This window comes from Perissodus microlepis, chromosome 3 (assembly GCF_051167445.1).
Source record: "Perissodus microlepis isolate ML-2025 ecotype Zambia chromosome 3, ASM5116744v1, whole genome shotgun sequence".
Taxonomy (NCBI): domain Eukaryota; kingdom Metazoa; phylum Chordata; class Actinopteri; order Cichliformes; family Cichlidae; genus Perissodus; species Perissodus microlepis.
The window spans coordinates 15689061-15702028 of record NC_140463.1 but is presented as its reverse complement, the minus strand read 5'-3'; the positions used below and the strand labels follow the sequence as shown (position 1 = coordinate 15702028).

Here is a 12968-nt window from a genome sequence, read left to right as displayed (position 1 = left end):
AGTAATATATCGATTTTGAACAGACATTTCTGTGTTAACTTAACATGAAAGTGTATTCAGTTAATACAACTTAAAAATCTCGTAAGCGTCCTTTAAAAGCGGAGTACAAGGCTGACTTGCTCGGACATGTTGTGCTCTCAGACCACTGATCGAAAGAAACGGAGGCAAAGAGAGAAAGCGGAGAAGCGCCATTTTGTACGGAACGTTATCAAACGTTAAAGCTTTGTGGTGAGTACAATTTTTTTTGCCTTGTTTTATTCACAGCAGCTAATAACTCTAACTTTAACTCTATCAACACGCACTGCAAGAAATCCTTTTTACACAACACTAAACTCTTCCTCGGCGAGTGGTGGTGATAAGCTAGTAACGTTACACTTCTGGCTAACTTGTGAAGTAATTCGACCGTAACATTAGTCTTTGTTAAGTTTTGTTTTACGGTGGCAGCCAAATGGTGTTAATTGACACTGAGCTTCTGTAGCAGTAGTTTTAACTCTGCAAAGACAGGGTAATACACGTTTTTCTTCTTTCTACTTTGAAATCGTTGCAGCGTTGATGAAGGTTTGACCAGCAAAAGGCTGGGCCGTTTTACATTCATGACTAAACAAATGTAGGTTACTGAGTATACATTCGGTTTAACATCGATGCATTTTGATGTTTAAGTCCTAGAGTTATTTTTATGTGAGATTGAAGTTTGTTAATTGAGCCCTAGCTGAAGAACAGCCTGTGTCAAAGTTCAGTCAAAAAACGCGGGCGAGGAAGCGAACGCCATGTTGTAGAAACGCCACAGGAAAGATCTTAAGTAACATTCATAAACTAGTTGTTTTAATGACATTACATTGAGTGTGCATTAGCACATAAAATATAATTTTGCTCTTTTGGGTGTTAACTGCAGATACATAAGCGCAGTTGTATCACTTAAGAAAAAATATCTTTGATTTGGAAACATAAAGCAACTTTTAGGAGAAACTCAACACTAAAAATAATATACATAGTTTTAACTTTTAATGTCATAAGGATTTCCTGTGAGATAATGATTAGACTAAAGACTATAGTTAAAAAAGCGTGAATATTGATTGCGTGTAGTTTGCCCATTTCTTTGCAGTAGTTTACAAGCATTTTTCTTGTTTTTCATCTTGAATATTCAAAAACAATGAATTAAAATTTACTGTAATGCTGATGTAGCACAAGTTGTTTGTACTACAGCCTCAATCAAGCACCAAAAATCAATGACCTGAAAGAAAGATGGCCTGCTCTTTTTGATGCAGTTCAGGTAAATATTTTTCCATAAGATAATTTGCAGTATGTATTCTTTTAAAGTAAATTGTATACATTAACATGTTGTGCCTATTTGTGCCTTTTTTTTTATACAGATAAACCAAGAATTCAAAAGGATCACCACTGTTAACCCGGAGACAACATTCATGGCAAAGCTGGACCAGTACTCTCAGAAAATAATGTCCTTGCTGTTCTCAAGAGGAGGGGCTGCAAAAATGCGCATTCGGCGCATCCAGAACATGCTGCTAGAGGTATGAATGAATGAAATGTAGTTTATTTCAAATAGGATAATCCACTTTTTTTTTTTTCCAATAGGTGATATTGAGTCTTAAAAGGTAGCTGTTTACAACTCAACTATGTCAAATTATTGTTTAGAGCTTGAGGCACAAATATCAATTAAAACTATAAATACTTAATAATAAAACAAATTATAGGTGATGTGGATCATGATTGGCAGAGTAATTTGCAAGATTTTGCAGTTTTTCTATTTGTTACCTGGATTTTTCAAGTTCATGAATTGATCATTTCAGAGAAATGGCTCTTTGAAATGATCAATTCATTATTTTGATTATCACTGGAAATCTATAATTGGTACAGTTCAGGCCATATAAAGTCAATCCTTTTTTTTTTTTTTTTTTTTTGGATGTAATTATCAAAAACCCATCCTCCTCGAAGAGCAGTTCGACACTCTTTTTCTTATTCACAGGACGATTCTGTGGAGAGAAGGCGAGAGGTCGCTATCCGTGGCTTAGTGGTGTATCTCAGGGAAAAGGAGGAGGATCTCTTCAAAGAGCAGGTAAATCAGACATGACTATACTTTGTATTAGAGCTACGATCTAATCTATTATTAATTGATTTCTAAATTAATCGGCAACTATTTTGATAATTGATTGATCGGTTTGAGTAATTATTTTAGAAAAAGAAGTCCAAATTCTCTGGTTTCAGCTTCATAAATGTGAATGGTTTCTGGTTTCTTTACTCCTCTATGACAGCAAACTGAATATGTTTGACATTTGAGGTCATCATATTGGGCTCTGAGAAACATTGACATTTTTCACCATTTTCTGACATTTTCTGGACCAAACAACTAATCAGATAATCGAGAAAATTGTTAGTTGCAGCCCTATTTTGTGTTACTCTCATGTATAAGTATGATTACTTAAAACATTTATATTGATTCTGACCTACCAGGATGGTGGCGGGGATATTACCAATGAAGTGATGAAGATTGTAACCAGAGGTGCCACAACGTCTGATCCAGCCAGCGCAAGGATCATACTTGAAGGAACAGAAGTCCTAGCAGACCTGGATGTACCCAGAGCCTGTGCCTTGCTAATGGGGCTGATATATGCACTCAACCTCAGCTACCCAAAAGAACTGAAAAACACTTTTGAAGTGTTTCAAAAGATATTCCTCGAGCTGGATGATCTGAAAGCCAGTCCTAAGGTAATGTCACTAAAAAGTAAACTGTTGTACTAAAAAATGTGAAGAGTGAGGCTATCCTCAAATTAAACGGGAAATGTTCCACTGTTGTTTGCAATGTGTTGTGTTACATACTGTACAGTAGGCAGTAGGTGTAAAGTTGAGCGTTGAGCATTAAGTACACCTAGTTCAAAATAATGCACTTTAAAAGGACAGCTCGGGTCTTTTGAAGTGAGGCTGTATGAGGTACATATGTATAGTGAGTGTATTACACACAGTAGATGGCAGTCAGTAAGCTCCACCTACGGAGAAGCAGACGGGGCCACCGGCATGCAAGATGAGCCTCCATCCTAATAAAACTGATGTCAGTTTAAATGTACATTATATCAAGAATATGTTTACTGCTTTATTTTGCTATCAGACAGCCTTTTCTGTGAGGAAAGAGAAGTTCTACTGCTTGTTGTTTCAATCGCTCTGGCCCACCAGCGTCCATGGACAAAAACAGCAATTTTACCTGACAGCACACAGGAGTTGCTGGTCTCCTGCTGCCTTGATCAGTAAGTGTAATTGTGTTATTTGGTGACTTTGGTGTTAGTTCGGGTTAGTTCAGATTTACCAAAGTCACACAAACAAACTGAGCCTATCGTGCGTGTCGGTGGCAGGAATGTGCTGACTGCTGTCTACTGTGTGTAATACACTCACAATGTACTTCATACTTAAAAAAACCTAAACTATCACTTTAACACAAACAAACTTGAATCAGAGCATGACTGTCAAAATGTTCAGTCTTTTTGAGACAGATTTACAGGGGTGTTTTATGTCATTTATTTTATGGAGGCAACAATTTTGTCTGCTATTGAAATGTCAATGAGTCTGGAATGGTGGACTGGTGTTCTAATAAACAGTTTGATCATAAAACTGGAATTTCAATGTGTAATTTATTGTATAATTGTAAGTTATAAGTTATTGTAAGTTATTAGTACTCAAAAAAATTAAGGTAACAATTTGCATGGATATTTCTGAGTAGAATAAAAGTAAAAAAATAAGTTTTAATAACTAAATGGAGTAATTTTTAAACAATTAAAATTAAGTTGGTTCAACTTAATTAAGCTTGTAGAGGACAAAGCAAATCATGTTGTTTGTACGTAAGGAATAGAGTTTGCCTAACTAGAGAACTCTTGTGGCATTTACGCTATAGTGGCTAAGCTGAAGTAACTTAAAAAGATCCATGCAAATTGTTACCTTAATTTTTTTTCGTTAAGCCAGCAGATCTTTTTTTAGAGTGTAGAATTCTGGACTTCAGATGTTCAAAAAGTGTTTCTATCATAAATGTCAGTAGCGGTTTTTGCTATGGGCGACACAGGGCGGCATCGTGGTGGGGGGCGGCATCACGGGCATCGGCAAAAAAAAAAAAAATTCTCGTACTCATGCTGCCCCGACGTCATGCCAGCGCATATTGGGAATGGCATAGGCACCGATCGGTTTTCTATCACCCATTTGCTGGGAGTAAGAGCGCCCACGGTTTGCGAGGTGCACCTGCTGCTTGCGGCACAGGGAGGAGAGGGCGGGGCGGCGGGGGACTTATAATTTGCACCGATGTTTTTCCGAAATTCTGTACACGAAAAGTGAGCGCGAGCCCTCGGTGCGCCTGCTTGCTGCTGAAGTCAAAGTAAACTTTGTCATCTCCACTACATACAGTCCAGTATATAGAGAGACGAGACGACGAGGTTCCAGTTACAGCAGTGCAAGTAAACAAACAATAAATATAAGAAGAGTAAGGAAATAAATATACACTTTAGGACTCGGGGTAAAGGGATCAATAACAATTTGAAATTTATAATTTACAGTTTGATGATTTAAAGTCTCACACACAACCCGTCGAAAGGGGAGGGGGCCGGCTGCTTCCAAATAGAGCACATTTCATTCATAATGATGTAAATCCAAGCCCATTATGTATTCATGATTTAAACCCTGGTTGTGTGAAATCCCAGAAATAAACCTTAGACAAAGTGAATCTGTGAACTAAGGTGTAGGTGTGTTATGTTATGTTGTGGTGATCCTCGATTTGGGGGATTTGTGTTCATACTGGAGTGCAAAATTAAAAGCAATGGAAGATGGACAAGAAAAGTTCAAAGCCATCAGGTGCTCAGTTTAGAAAAAAGAGAAAAGAAGAGGAGGAGAAACGAGCAAAAGATACAGGTAAGCAGATGTGTCATTGGATAATGGCAGGTCATCCTGAAACAATCAGAATACTTTATTAATCAATAAGGAAATAATGTGGGTTACAGTTGCTCCAAGAAGAAATGGTAAAAATAGCAACAGTAACAGACTAAACTCCAAACAATACATTGTTACAGATTTTAATATTAATTAGTCATTGTCAGTTGTTGATTTGTTCTGTTCTCATTGTATGACGAATTATGATGGCTGTTTGGTAGCCGTTTGCATACAATGCATACTCTCTCTGTCTTCGTGTGTGTGTGTGTGTGTTTCTCTGGTGAAATTCATTATGGTTCTGACAACAGTTCTATGTTAATGTACAATCCTTAATATGTTTTGTGTGTGTGTGTGTGTGTGCGCACGGATGTCAGAGGGAGTGCTCGCCCAGGGCGGCAAACAGGCTAGGACCGCCACTGATAAATGTAATAATGTAATTTGAACCTGGAACTTGTATGTGTGTCTCTCTGCTCTGGTTGGTGTTCCTCTGCTGGACTCTGCAGGTGATGTTGTTGCTGTGTCTCTTCTCCACAGTCACTCTGCTGCTGACAGTATAGAGGTCATCAGGACCTCTGAGGCTCTCTGTAGGTCCAGCAGAGAGGAGGTTTCCCTCACCGTCCAACCACAGCAGCTCAGGCTCTGGATACCAGCCTGCAGACTCACACTGTAACACAACTCCTCCTCTGTTTTTGTCAATCCCTGATAAACTGATGACAGGTGAGGTGGCAGCCGCTGATGCTGAGCAAAAGAAAAAATGAAATTTAAAAGTCAAGGGGCATTAATGATATTATAAGATTCAAAAATATACTTGTGTACCAGTAAAGCTAATAGAGTTCTGAATTTCAAAGTTTGGTCACTTACAAAGAAATGAACTGTCTCAAATTTTTATGTCATGTCTTAGTTTTAAACAAGGAAAAAAGACCATCAACCAAAAGCCCAGAAAAAATGTTACAGAATCAATTTCTTCCAATTCAACCTCTCCATCACCATGGGCAAGGACAAAGAGCTTTCAAATGATCCCAGGGACAAGACTATACAATGCAAGACCATCAACATGAAGCTACTTACCAACAACTAGCTTGACTAAAGCTTCTTTTTCCAAATCTGGAATAAAGCATTTGTATGTCCCTGTATCGGCAAATTTCACTTTGGATATTTTCAGTGAAATATTTCCATACTTGAGTTCATCAACAAACAATGACGTCCTTCCTTTGAAAGAAGGATTTTTTAATTTTTCGAGTTCCTGACTGCCACGTGAAACGTAGACAAATCTAGGGTCAAGTGAAGATCTTGTCCACTCCAGTGTCTTTGCAGAAACATCGGATGCAGGTTCCAGATGACATGGCAAAATGACATCATCACCAGCTCTTGCCACCAGGACCTGAGATGGACCAATCAACTGAGGCTGACCTGAAAACAAGTAATCATAATTCTTAAATAAGAAATGACCAGAAGGAGGGATTTTTTTTAGCATTATCTCACAATATTTTTTTAAATTACTCAACCTAAAGGTGTGATGTGGAGACTAGATCCATGTAAACTGTAAACTTTTATGTTCACCCCAAGTTGTTATTTCCCTTTAAGAGACAATTCACCTCAAACTGTCATGTATTTATGTCTACACTAAATTGGTGCTAGCAGAGGCCAACAGCATCACATGGCCTCTGCCAGTGGATCATGAGATGAGTAAAGAGCATGAATGGATTCTAAATATCACAATCACTATGAATTTGTAATGGGCTAAAATTGTTTCAGCAATTCCCTGCAAGATGTAGCTGTGCAGTCAGCCATGTCTCTAACAAGCATCTTCTCTGATTCTAAAACTATTAAGATTATGTTGGTGTCAGAGTACAGTGTATGTTGATGTATAATACTGTATACCTATCCTATTCAAATACCTCTGCTGACAGAAACTGAAAAGCTGTTCTGTATCTTGGCATGTTTCAAGCACAAATATAAATAATTAAAATGTGTGCTTCAAATATGACAAAAAACAACAACAATATTTATTTATGTATTAATTACCATTACAGACATCCTTTAGGAGAATGATGAAGATCAGAACACTGAAAGCTTTGAGCAGTGATTGAGGAAACAGTCCATTCTGCTGATGAGCCATCCTGCAGCTCTGAAAACAGACAGATAACATTAACACAATAGAAACCACTGCTGACTGGAAAATTCTGTTTTGTGTTTCAGTAACATAAGTTGTACAATTAGGACTAAATGAATTCCTGGGAGGAATTCTTGTCTGTCATCTAACTTGCATATCTACATAAATCGTGCTTTTTTTTGTAGCAGTACTTCACAGAGTGTAGATCATCCTATCTATACTGCCTTATGCAATTACAGTACTGTCACCTATTGTAAAGTTACAGATACATCTGGTTTATAGATGCACTTTTCTGACCTACATGAAAGCTTCAGAACAACTCACACTTGGACTATATTCTTCAAACCAAGTTTAACTCTAACGGTTTTAACAGTTTTTTAGACAGAAGCTACATGTCCCATTAATAACAACATTAAATTTAGAAGACAACGCACCTGTTGACTGTGCTCTCTCTCTCTGCAACTCACTGAATTACTGTGAAAGAAAAACAAGTACAAATGATCAGTGATAGTTTCGCTTTCACTGTCTTTGTGTAGGTGAACTTTGAGGCTGTTACTAAGTAACATATAAGTTTCATAAACACTGCAGCAGCAATAAAAAAAACACTGTTAGTGAGGACTGTTTCTTTGTTATCTTATAAAGCTCATAAAGAGTTTGTAGTTGTTTGCTGTATTTTTGCTGCAGGGAGCAGATTTGCTGATAAATCTCTTACAATCTTATAGAAATGTGAAAGTAAGAGTTAAACTGTAAAAAACAAAATAAAAGAAAGAAAGCTCGGACAGTGTTGTCCATTTGGTTTACCCCAGTACAGATTACTCAGAGAAAATCCAAAAAAAACAGTTAGTGGAAGTAATGTACTGTGGAGGTGTGGTCCCTGGCTCAGCTGCAGGGGAGGCGTGGGTCACAGTGATAAATGCTTCACAGTGATAAAAACATATCAGTGTGTTGGGTCAAATTTTATATGTATCATGGTTCATTGTACCATGTGTCCACATTTGCTGGGTATGAGCTTGAAAAAGCTTTTACTTTTGTTAATTTATTTATTTATTTTGACTAACACTAAAAAAATAAATATTGAACAGAAAACAATCCTGTAGAGAACTGCCAAATGATTAAAATGCTTTATTTTAGGATTATGCAGTTCTGTTATTCCAACTTACAGTTTTTCTCAAATGCTAAAACACAAAAGCCAGTCCTCTAAACCAAATGACCAGTTGTCTAAACACATTTACTAAATCTAGCCATCATTTACCAATATCATAAACACATGTCACATGAAGACACAATTCAGAGAACACAATCCTCCTTCGTCATAAATCTAAACATCTTTCCTTGCTAAAACACAAGTTGCAAAAGAACTCTGCTCATATTCTCAAATGAAAGCTCATGTGATGCAACATGCTTGCCACAGTCAGCAATATTTGAACACAATGAACACACCTGGCGTCATTCATTACACACAACGACTCAAAATTGAAGACACCTGTTGCTAATGCTATGACCACATGTATAAAAGCAAGTTCAGAGTACACAGTATGCTGAAGGTTTCAAACAAACACAATGGATGAAGGCAGCGTCAGGGGAAGAGGAATTTGATGCAGATGCAACAGTCATTGTCCATGGCATGACAATGGCTGAAGCAGGACTAAGAGTCCGTCCAAACCTGAGTAGGTTCACCATAGCCACCATTATCAGGGCATTCAGACAACACAACAGGTATTGTACTTGATTGCTTTCTTTGTCACAATAGTTTTACAAACCTGTGAAAGTAGGCTATTGGTTTCAAATCAGTTGTGACTGTATTGTAAAACATGTCAATTGACAACACATGTTTCTTTCTGTAGAGTTGAAAGAATGCCACATAGAGGTGGGAGGGTTGCCATATTTACAGCGGCACAAACCCTCATTGTGGATATGGTTCGTGGGAACAACCTCATCAGACTCCGGGAGATCAGAGACAAAGTCATTGCCGATAATATCAACTTTATGCGCGACACAAAGACCTACGTTACGAGTATGTGCAAGTAAGTATACATCCATGTTCACAGTACAGTTAGTGGACATACTGTGTTGCTCAGTGGCCTACATTACTTCTGGACAATACTGTGCTACCTGATTGACTGTTGTTCTGAACACCTGTGCACGTTCACATTTTCACAGAGGATAATACAGTTGGACGCGATGGCCAGACCACATGAGTACCTCTTCCTGGATGAGGCTGGCTTCAACCTGCAGAAACGAAGGCAAAGAGGCCATAACATCATTGGCCAAAGAGCCATCACTGAGGTCCCTGGACAACGGGGGGGGTAATATTACCGTTTGTGTGCACAAGAGAGAACCTCCTAAGGGCATCCCAGCGGAGGCCTTCCAAGGATGGATTCGCCATTCCAGGGCGTTTTTCCCGCGGTGCCTGGCAAGAGACAATATAGCCTGCGATGTGGATGAGGTGATGTGGCCCGATGCAGCTCAGCGACATGATGCCGCACAGTGATTGTGGTGTGTGTGTGTGGTGTGAATAACGTAAATAAAAAAAAAAAAAAAAAAAAAAACTTCACACCCTGATCATGTTTTCAGGAGTACTGTTGTGTGCAATAGATTCTGTCTTTGCATTGAGGTGTGTTACAGTAGTGTACGTACATGCAGGATTTTCTATAGATTTATACTCTTCATATGAAACTCACAAATATAAATGCCTAATCCTCTGCAGAGATCTACGACGATCCGTTACTGTATGGTTTCTAAAAATATGCATTGGCAGTTATGAAACAAAGAACCTTCTCACAAATTGAGCATTGTGTTTTCAATTGTTTTGCTGTAGTGTGTAATGTGTATAGTGTTTACATTTTTGGAAGCTTCGAGCTGCTCTTTCGGTGTGAAAGTTTGAGTTTTGCAGTGGGAAGGTGTGGTTTTGTTTATGTAGCTTTAGAAAAGGGTGTTGTGTTTAGACATTGGGGAACATGGTGGAAACGTTTGAAATGTGTTTTAGCATTTGAGAAAAACTGTAATGTAGCGGAGTTGGACCAACTTGGACTAATTGATGAATTACAGTTTTTTTCTGAACTGCTAAAACATTTCCTAAAATCTCATCTCTGCCTCAAAACACTAAACACAAAGTGTAAAATTCAAGCTACACTCACATAACCTTTAACTTGTCTTGCAAAACCAAATTTGACCCAAAACTATTTTAACTTTACTCAAAATCAACCAGTAGTCCCAAAAACCACACAAAACCAGCCAATGTGCAAACACAACTGTGTTAAGGTCACAGGGGCACTGGAGCATATCCTAGCTATTACAGGGTGAGGGGCAGCGTACACCCTGGATAGGTTACCAGTCTATTGCAGGGCTAACACAGAGAGAGAAAACCATTCACATCTACGGGCAATTTAGAATTACCAATTAGCCTAACCCCACTACCAGCTTGTTTTTGTACTGTGGGAGGAAGCCAGGGAGAACCCACGCAAACTTGAGTAAGAAAAATTAGAAAAACATTTTAGAAGGATTTTGATTAATCTGTTAACATCTTGTGTTTCTAATTTTTAGGTGCAGCTACTCTTGTGACTCCTAACAGGCTCCAACACTTTCTGTCATGAATCGCTGTGCGGCAGGCAGGAGTTGGTCCCAAAATGCAGGCACTCAGGCACGAGGTTTAAACACAAAGAACTCAGCTTTATTTGCTGGCAGGAGAGGGTCATACAAAAGCAAACTAAACTAAACTGGAAACTCTCAAACTAAACTCACAGTGAGACAAAGGGAGAGCCACAAAGCACGAGGGACAACGCAACACTGATTTAAATACAGGTTTAAATACACTGGGAAGTAACGAGGGGAATGAGACACAGAAGGAGGGCACAGCTGGGAGAAATCAGGACTGACGAGACAAGGAAAGCAGGACACATTCACATAAGATACGGACCTTCAAAGTAAAACAGGAAGTATGACACAGAGACGCGAACTTGACACGGTGGAGACTGCAACTAAGAAACACAGAGACATAAACCATAAGGCTCTAAGAACCGAAAGACACAGAAGGAAACTCAAACATGCAGACACACTTACACAGAACAGAGGGGACTATTGTGTATTGTGTTGTACATTTCATTGTTTGTCTTTAACGCTACCTGTTCTAACCTGTCTTCCCAATGTTATGTTTGTGTAATGTATGTATGGTTGGAAGGGGTCCAATTTCGCTGCAGGCAACTGCAAGTGACAAACATAGGCTTCATCATCATCATCATCACAGAATGTGACAATGATTTGTCATTTAGACTTTTTTTTGAATATATATATTTTTCAAAAAGGTTTAACCATGCAGCATCAATTCAAGTTAATCTCTCACAAAATCTAATTCAGCATAAAGAAAATAAAATGTTTACTAATCGTGAAATATATGAGCATAAAAGTCATACACACACACACACACAAATAGACGTATCCTCTCCCAAACACACACACACATCACATATTCAAAGCTTGGATATTTCAATTTCAAATGGATACATATTTCATGTGTTCAGTTGTTTTTATCTTTTGTTGGTGACATTTTCAGTTTTTGTGCAGTTTGCATTATAAATGTGCTCATTGATGAATCAGATGTTGATTTAATTTGTTCCACACACACATCCATACAAATCACTCTTGCGGCTCCCTGGTGGTCACATGGCTCCATAATATAAGTGGCAAAAAGACAAGAACCTTGCATTAGCCTACAATGGCAAAATGGTTGAATCTAATGGAAAAGATTAAAAATGCTAAAAATCATTACTTTTCTTCAAAGTGAAATGGTGACGTTACAGAATGAATGGTTTTATACTACAAGATTATTACAAGAGAGATTAAAAAAATGTGGTTTCAATGGAAGTGAATTTTTGTGTGGAGAGGCACAACACAAAAAATAATGATGCGAACAAATCAATTTTGTTTCTTTTCTTTGACATGTCCAAGAATCTAATCACCCCCAATGTCCCATCCTCATCCTATTTATTAGATGGAAAATTAGTTTTTTTGTGAGTTTTTTCAATACATAATTGATCATTCAAACGTTTAAACTGGCATTTAAAGGCTTAAAATCCTGAAAATAATTTAATGTTTGATCATTTTAAAAAGTGTTCAATTTGATTAAGTGATTTATGAAAAATGCAGATTTTGCGCTTGTAGATTTTGGTACACAGAGGTGTTGAAATAGTGCCAAAATACATCAGCAGAGTGTGGATGACATGTAAGAGTAAAAGACACTGGATTAAAAAAAAAAATGGACTAAAAAGAAGATTTCCAGCAAAATCCATGTCACAAGCTATAACACAGCCAACATGATCACAATGTTTTTTTTATTAAAAGGTCCTTAGGAGGGCATGTGGGTTTTAACAGTGGCGTCAATAAAAGTCACTCCCCTGTGGTTCACTCACAACAGTAAGATTCCTGACATTGTGCTAATGCCTGACTTTCACACTCCCACAACTGATCATGGATGATATGCCACCTTCAGTATAACCGGTTTTGTTTGTTTTTACCAGCATGAACCACAAGTCTTTGAGCTAGTGCTCCCTCTCCTTGAGCTGCTACTATATTTTCCTTTGAAAGTAGAAAAGTGAGCTCTCTAGCTTTGATTGACAGAGTGCAGAACAAACCTGATGACTCTAAATCTTAAAATCAACCAAACACCTCCAGACTTTCAGGATTTTTTCTGAGGAGGAAGCTGACTCTGCCCTCAAACAGCTGAAAAGTCGTGTTAACTGATGATTGTCACAGTTCAACACAGACAGGTGCAAACTCAGTTTAATCTACGGAAATCCAGAAAACGTGCTTCATCTTCAGTCGTTTCAGACAGCTGGGCTCCTGAGTTTGTATCGAGCAGTCATTTTCAAAGAAGAAACCGAAACAATTCATGTGAGTTGACTCCACCCACTCAGCAGCAGTCTGTGGGTACGTGGCTGTCATGACA

The 12968-nt window shown here is 38.2% G+C and overlaps 2 protein-coding genes across 3 annotated transcripts in view; one reads left to right on the top strand and one right to left on the bottom strand.

The window, feature by feature from the left end:
* Positions 1–12968, bottom strand: part of LOC146390153 (uncharacterized) — a 66438-nt gene that overhangs the window by 52801 nt on the left and 669 nt on the right. For both annotated transcript variants that reach the window (XM_084923199.1, XM_084923200.1), the window contains exons 2-5: positions 7462–7501; positions 6940–7042; positions 5983–6324; positions 5359–5652 (exon numbers count right to left, since the gene is read on the bottom strand). In XM_084923199.1, the coding sequence (XP_084779325.1) occupies positions 5359–5652; positions 5983–6324; positions 6940–7033 (730 nt within the window). In that variant the 5' untranslated portion in view covers positions 7034–7042; positions 7462–7501. The remainder of the gene's footprint in view (positions 1–5358; positions 5653–5982; positions 6325–6939; positions 7043–7461; positions 7502–12968) is intronic.
* On the top strand, positions 78–3933 carry LOC146390154 (uncharacterized). The gene is made up of 3 exons (XM_084923201.1): positions 78–1526; positions 1982–2071; positions 2467–3933. The coding sequence occupies exons 1-3, from the start codon at positions 1422–1424 to the stop codon at positions 2752–2754; spliced, it is 483 nt and encodes a 160-aa protein (XP_084779327.1). The 5' UTR covers positions 78–1421; the 3' UTR covers positions 2755–3933.

Excerpts from the sequence above, each read along its gene's own strand:
- LOC146390154 (XM_084923201.1), top strand. The coding sequence starts at position 1,422 with ATGGCAAAGCTGGACCAGTACTCTCAGAAAATAATGTCCTTGCTGTTC. Across the intron at positions 1,527-1,981 it reads TCCAGAACATGCTGCTAGAG|GACGATTCTGTGGAGAGAAG; the intron begins GTATGAATGAAT and ends TCTTATTCACAG. Across the intron at positions 2,072-2,466 it reads AGGATCTCTTCAAAGAGCAG|GATGGTGGCGGGGATATTAC; the intron begins GTAAATCAGACA and ends CTGACCTACCAG.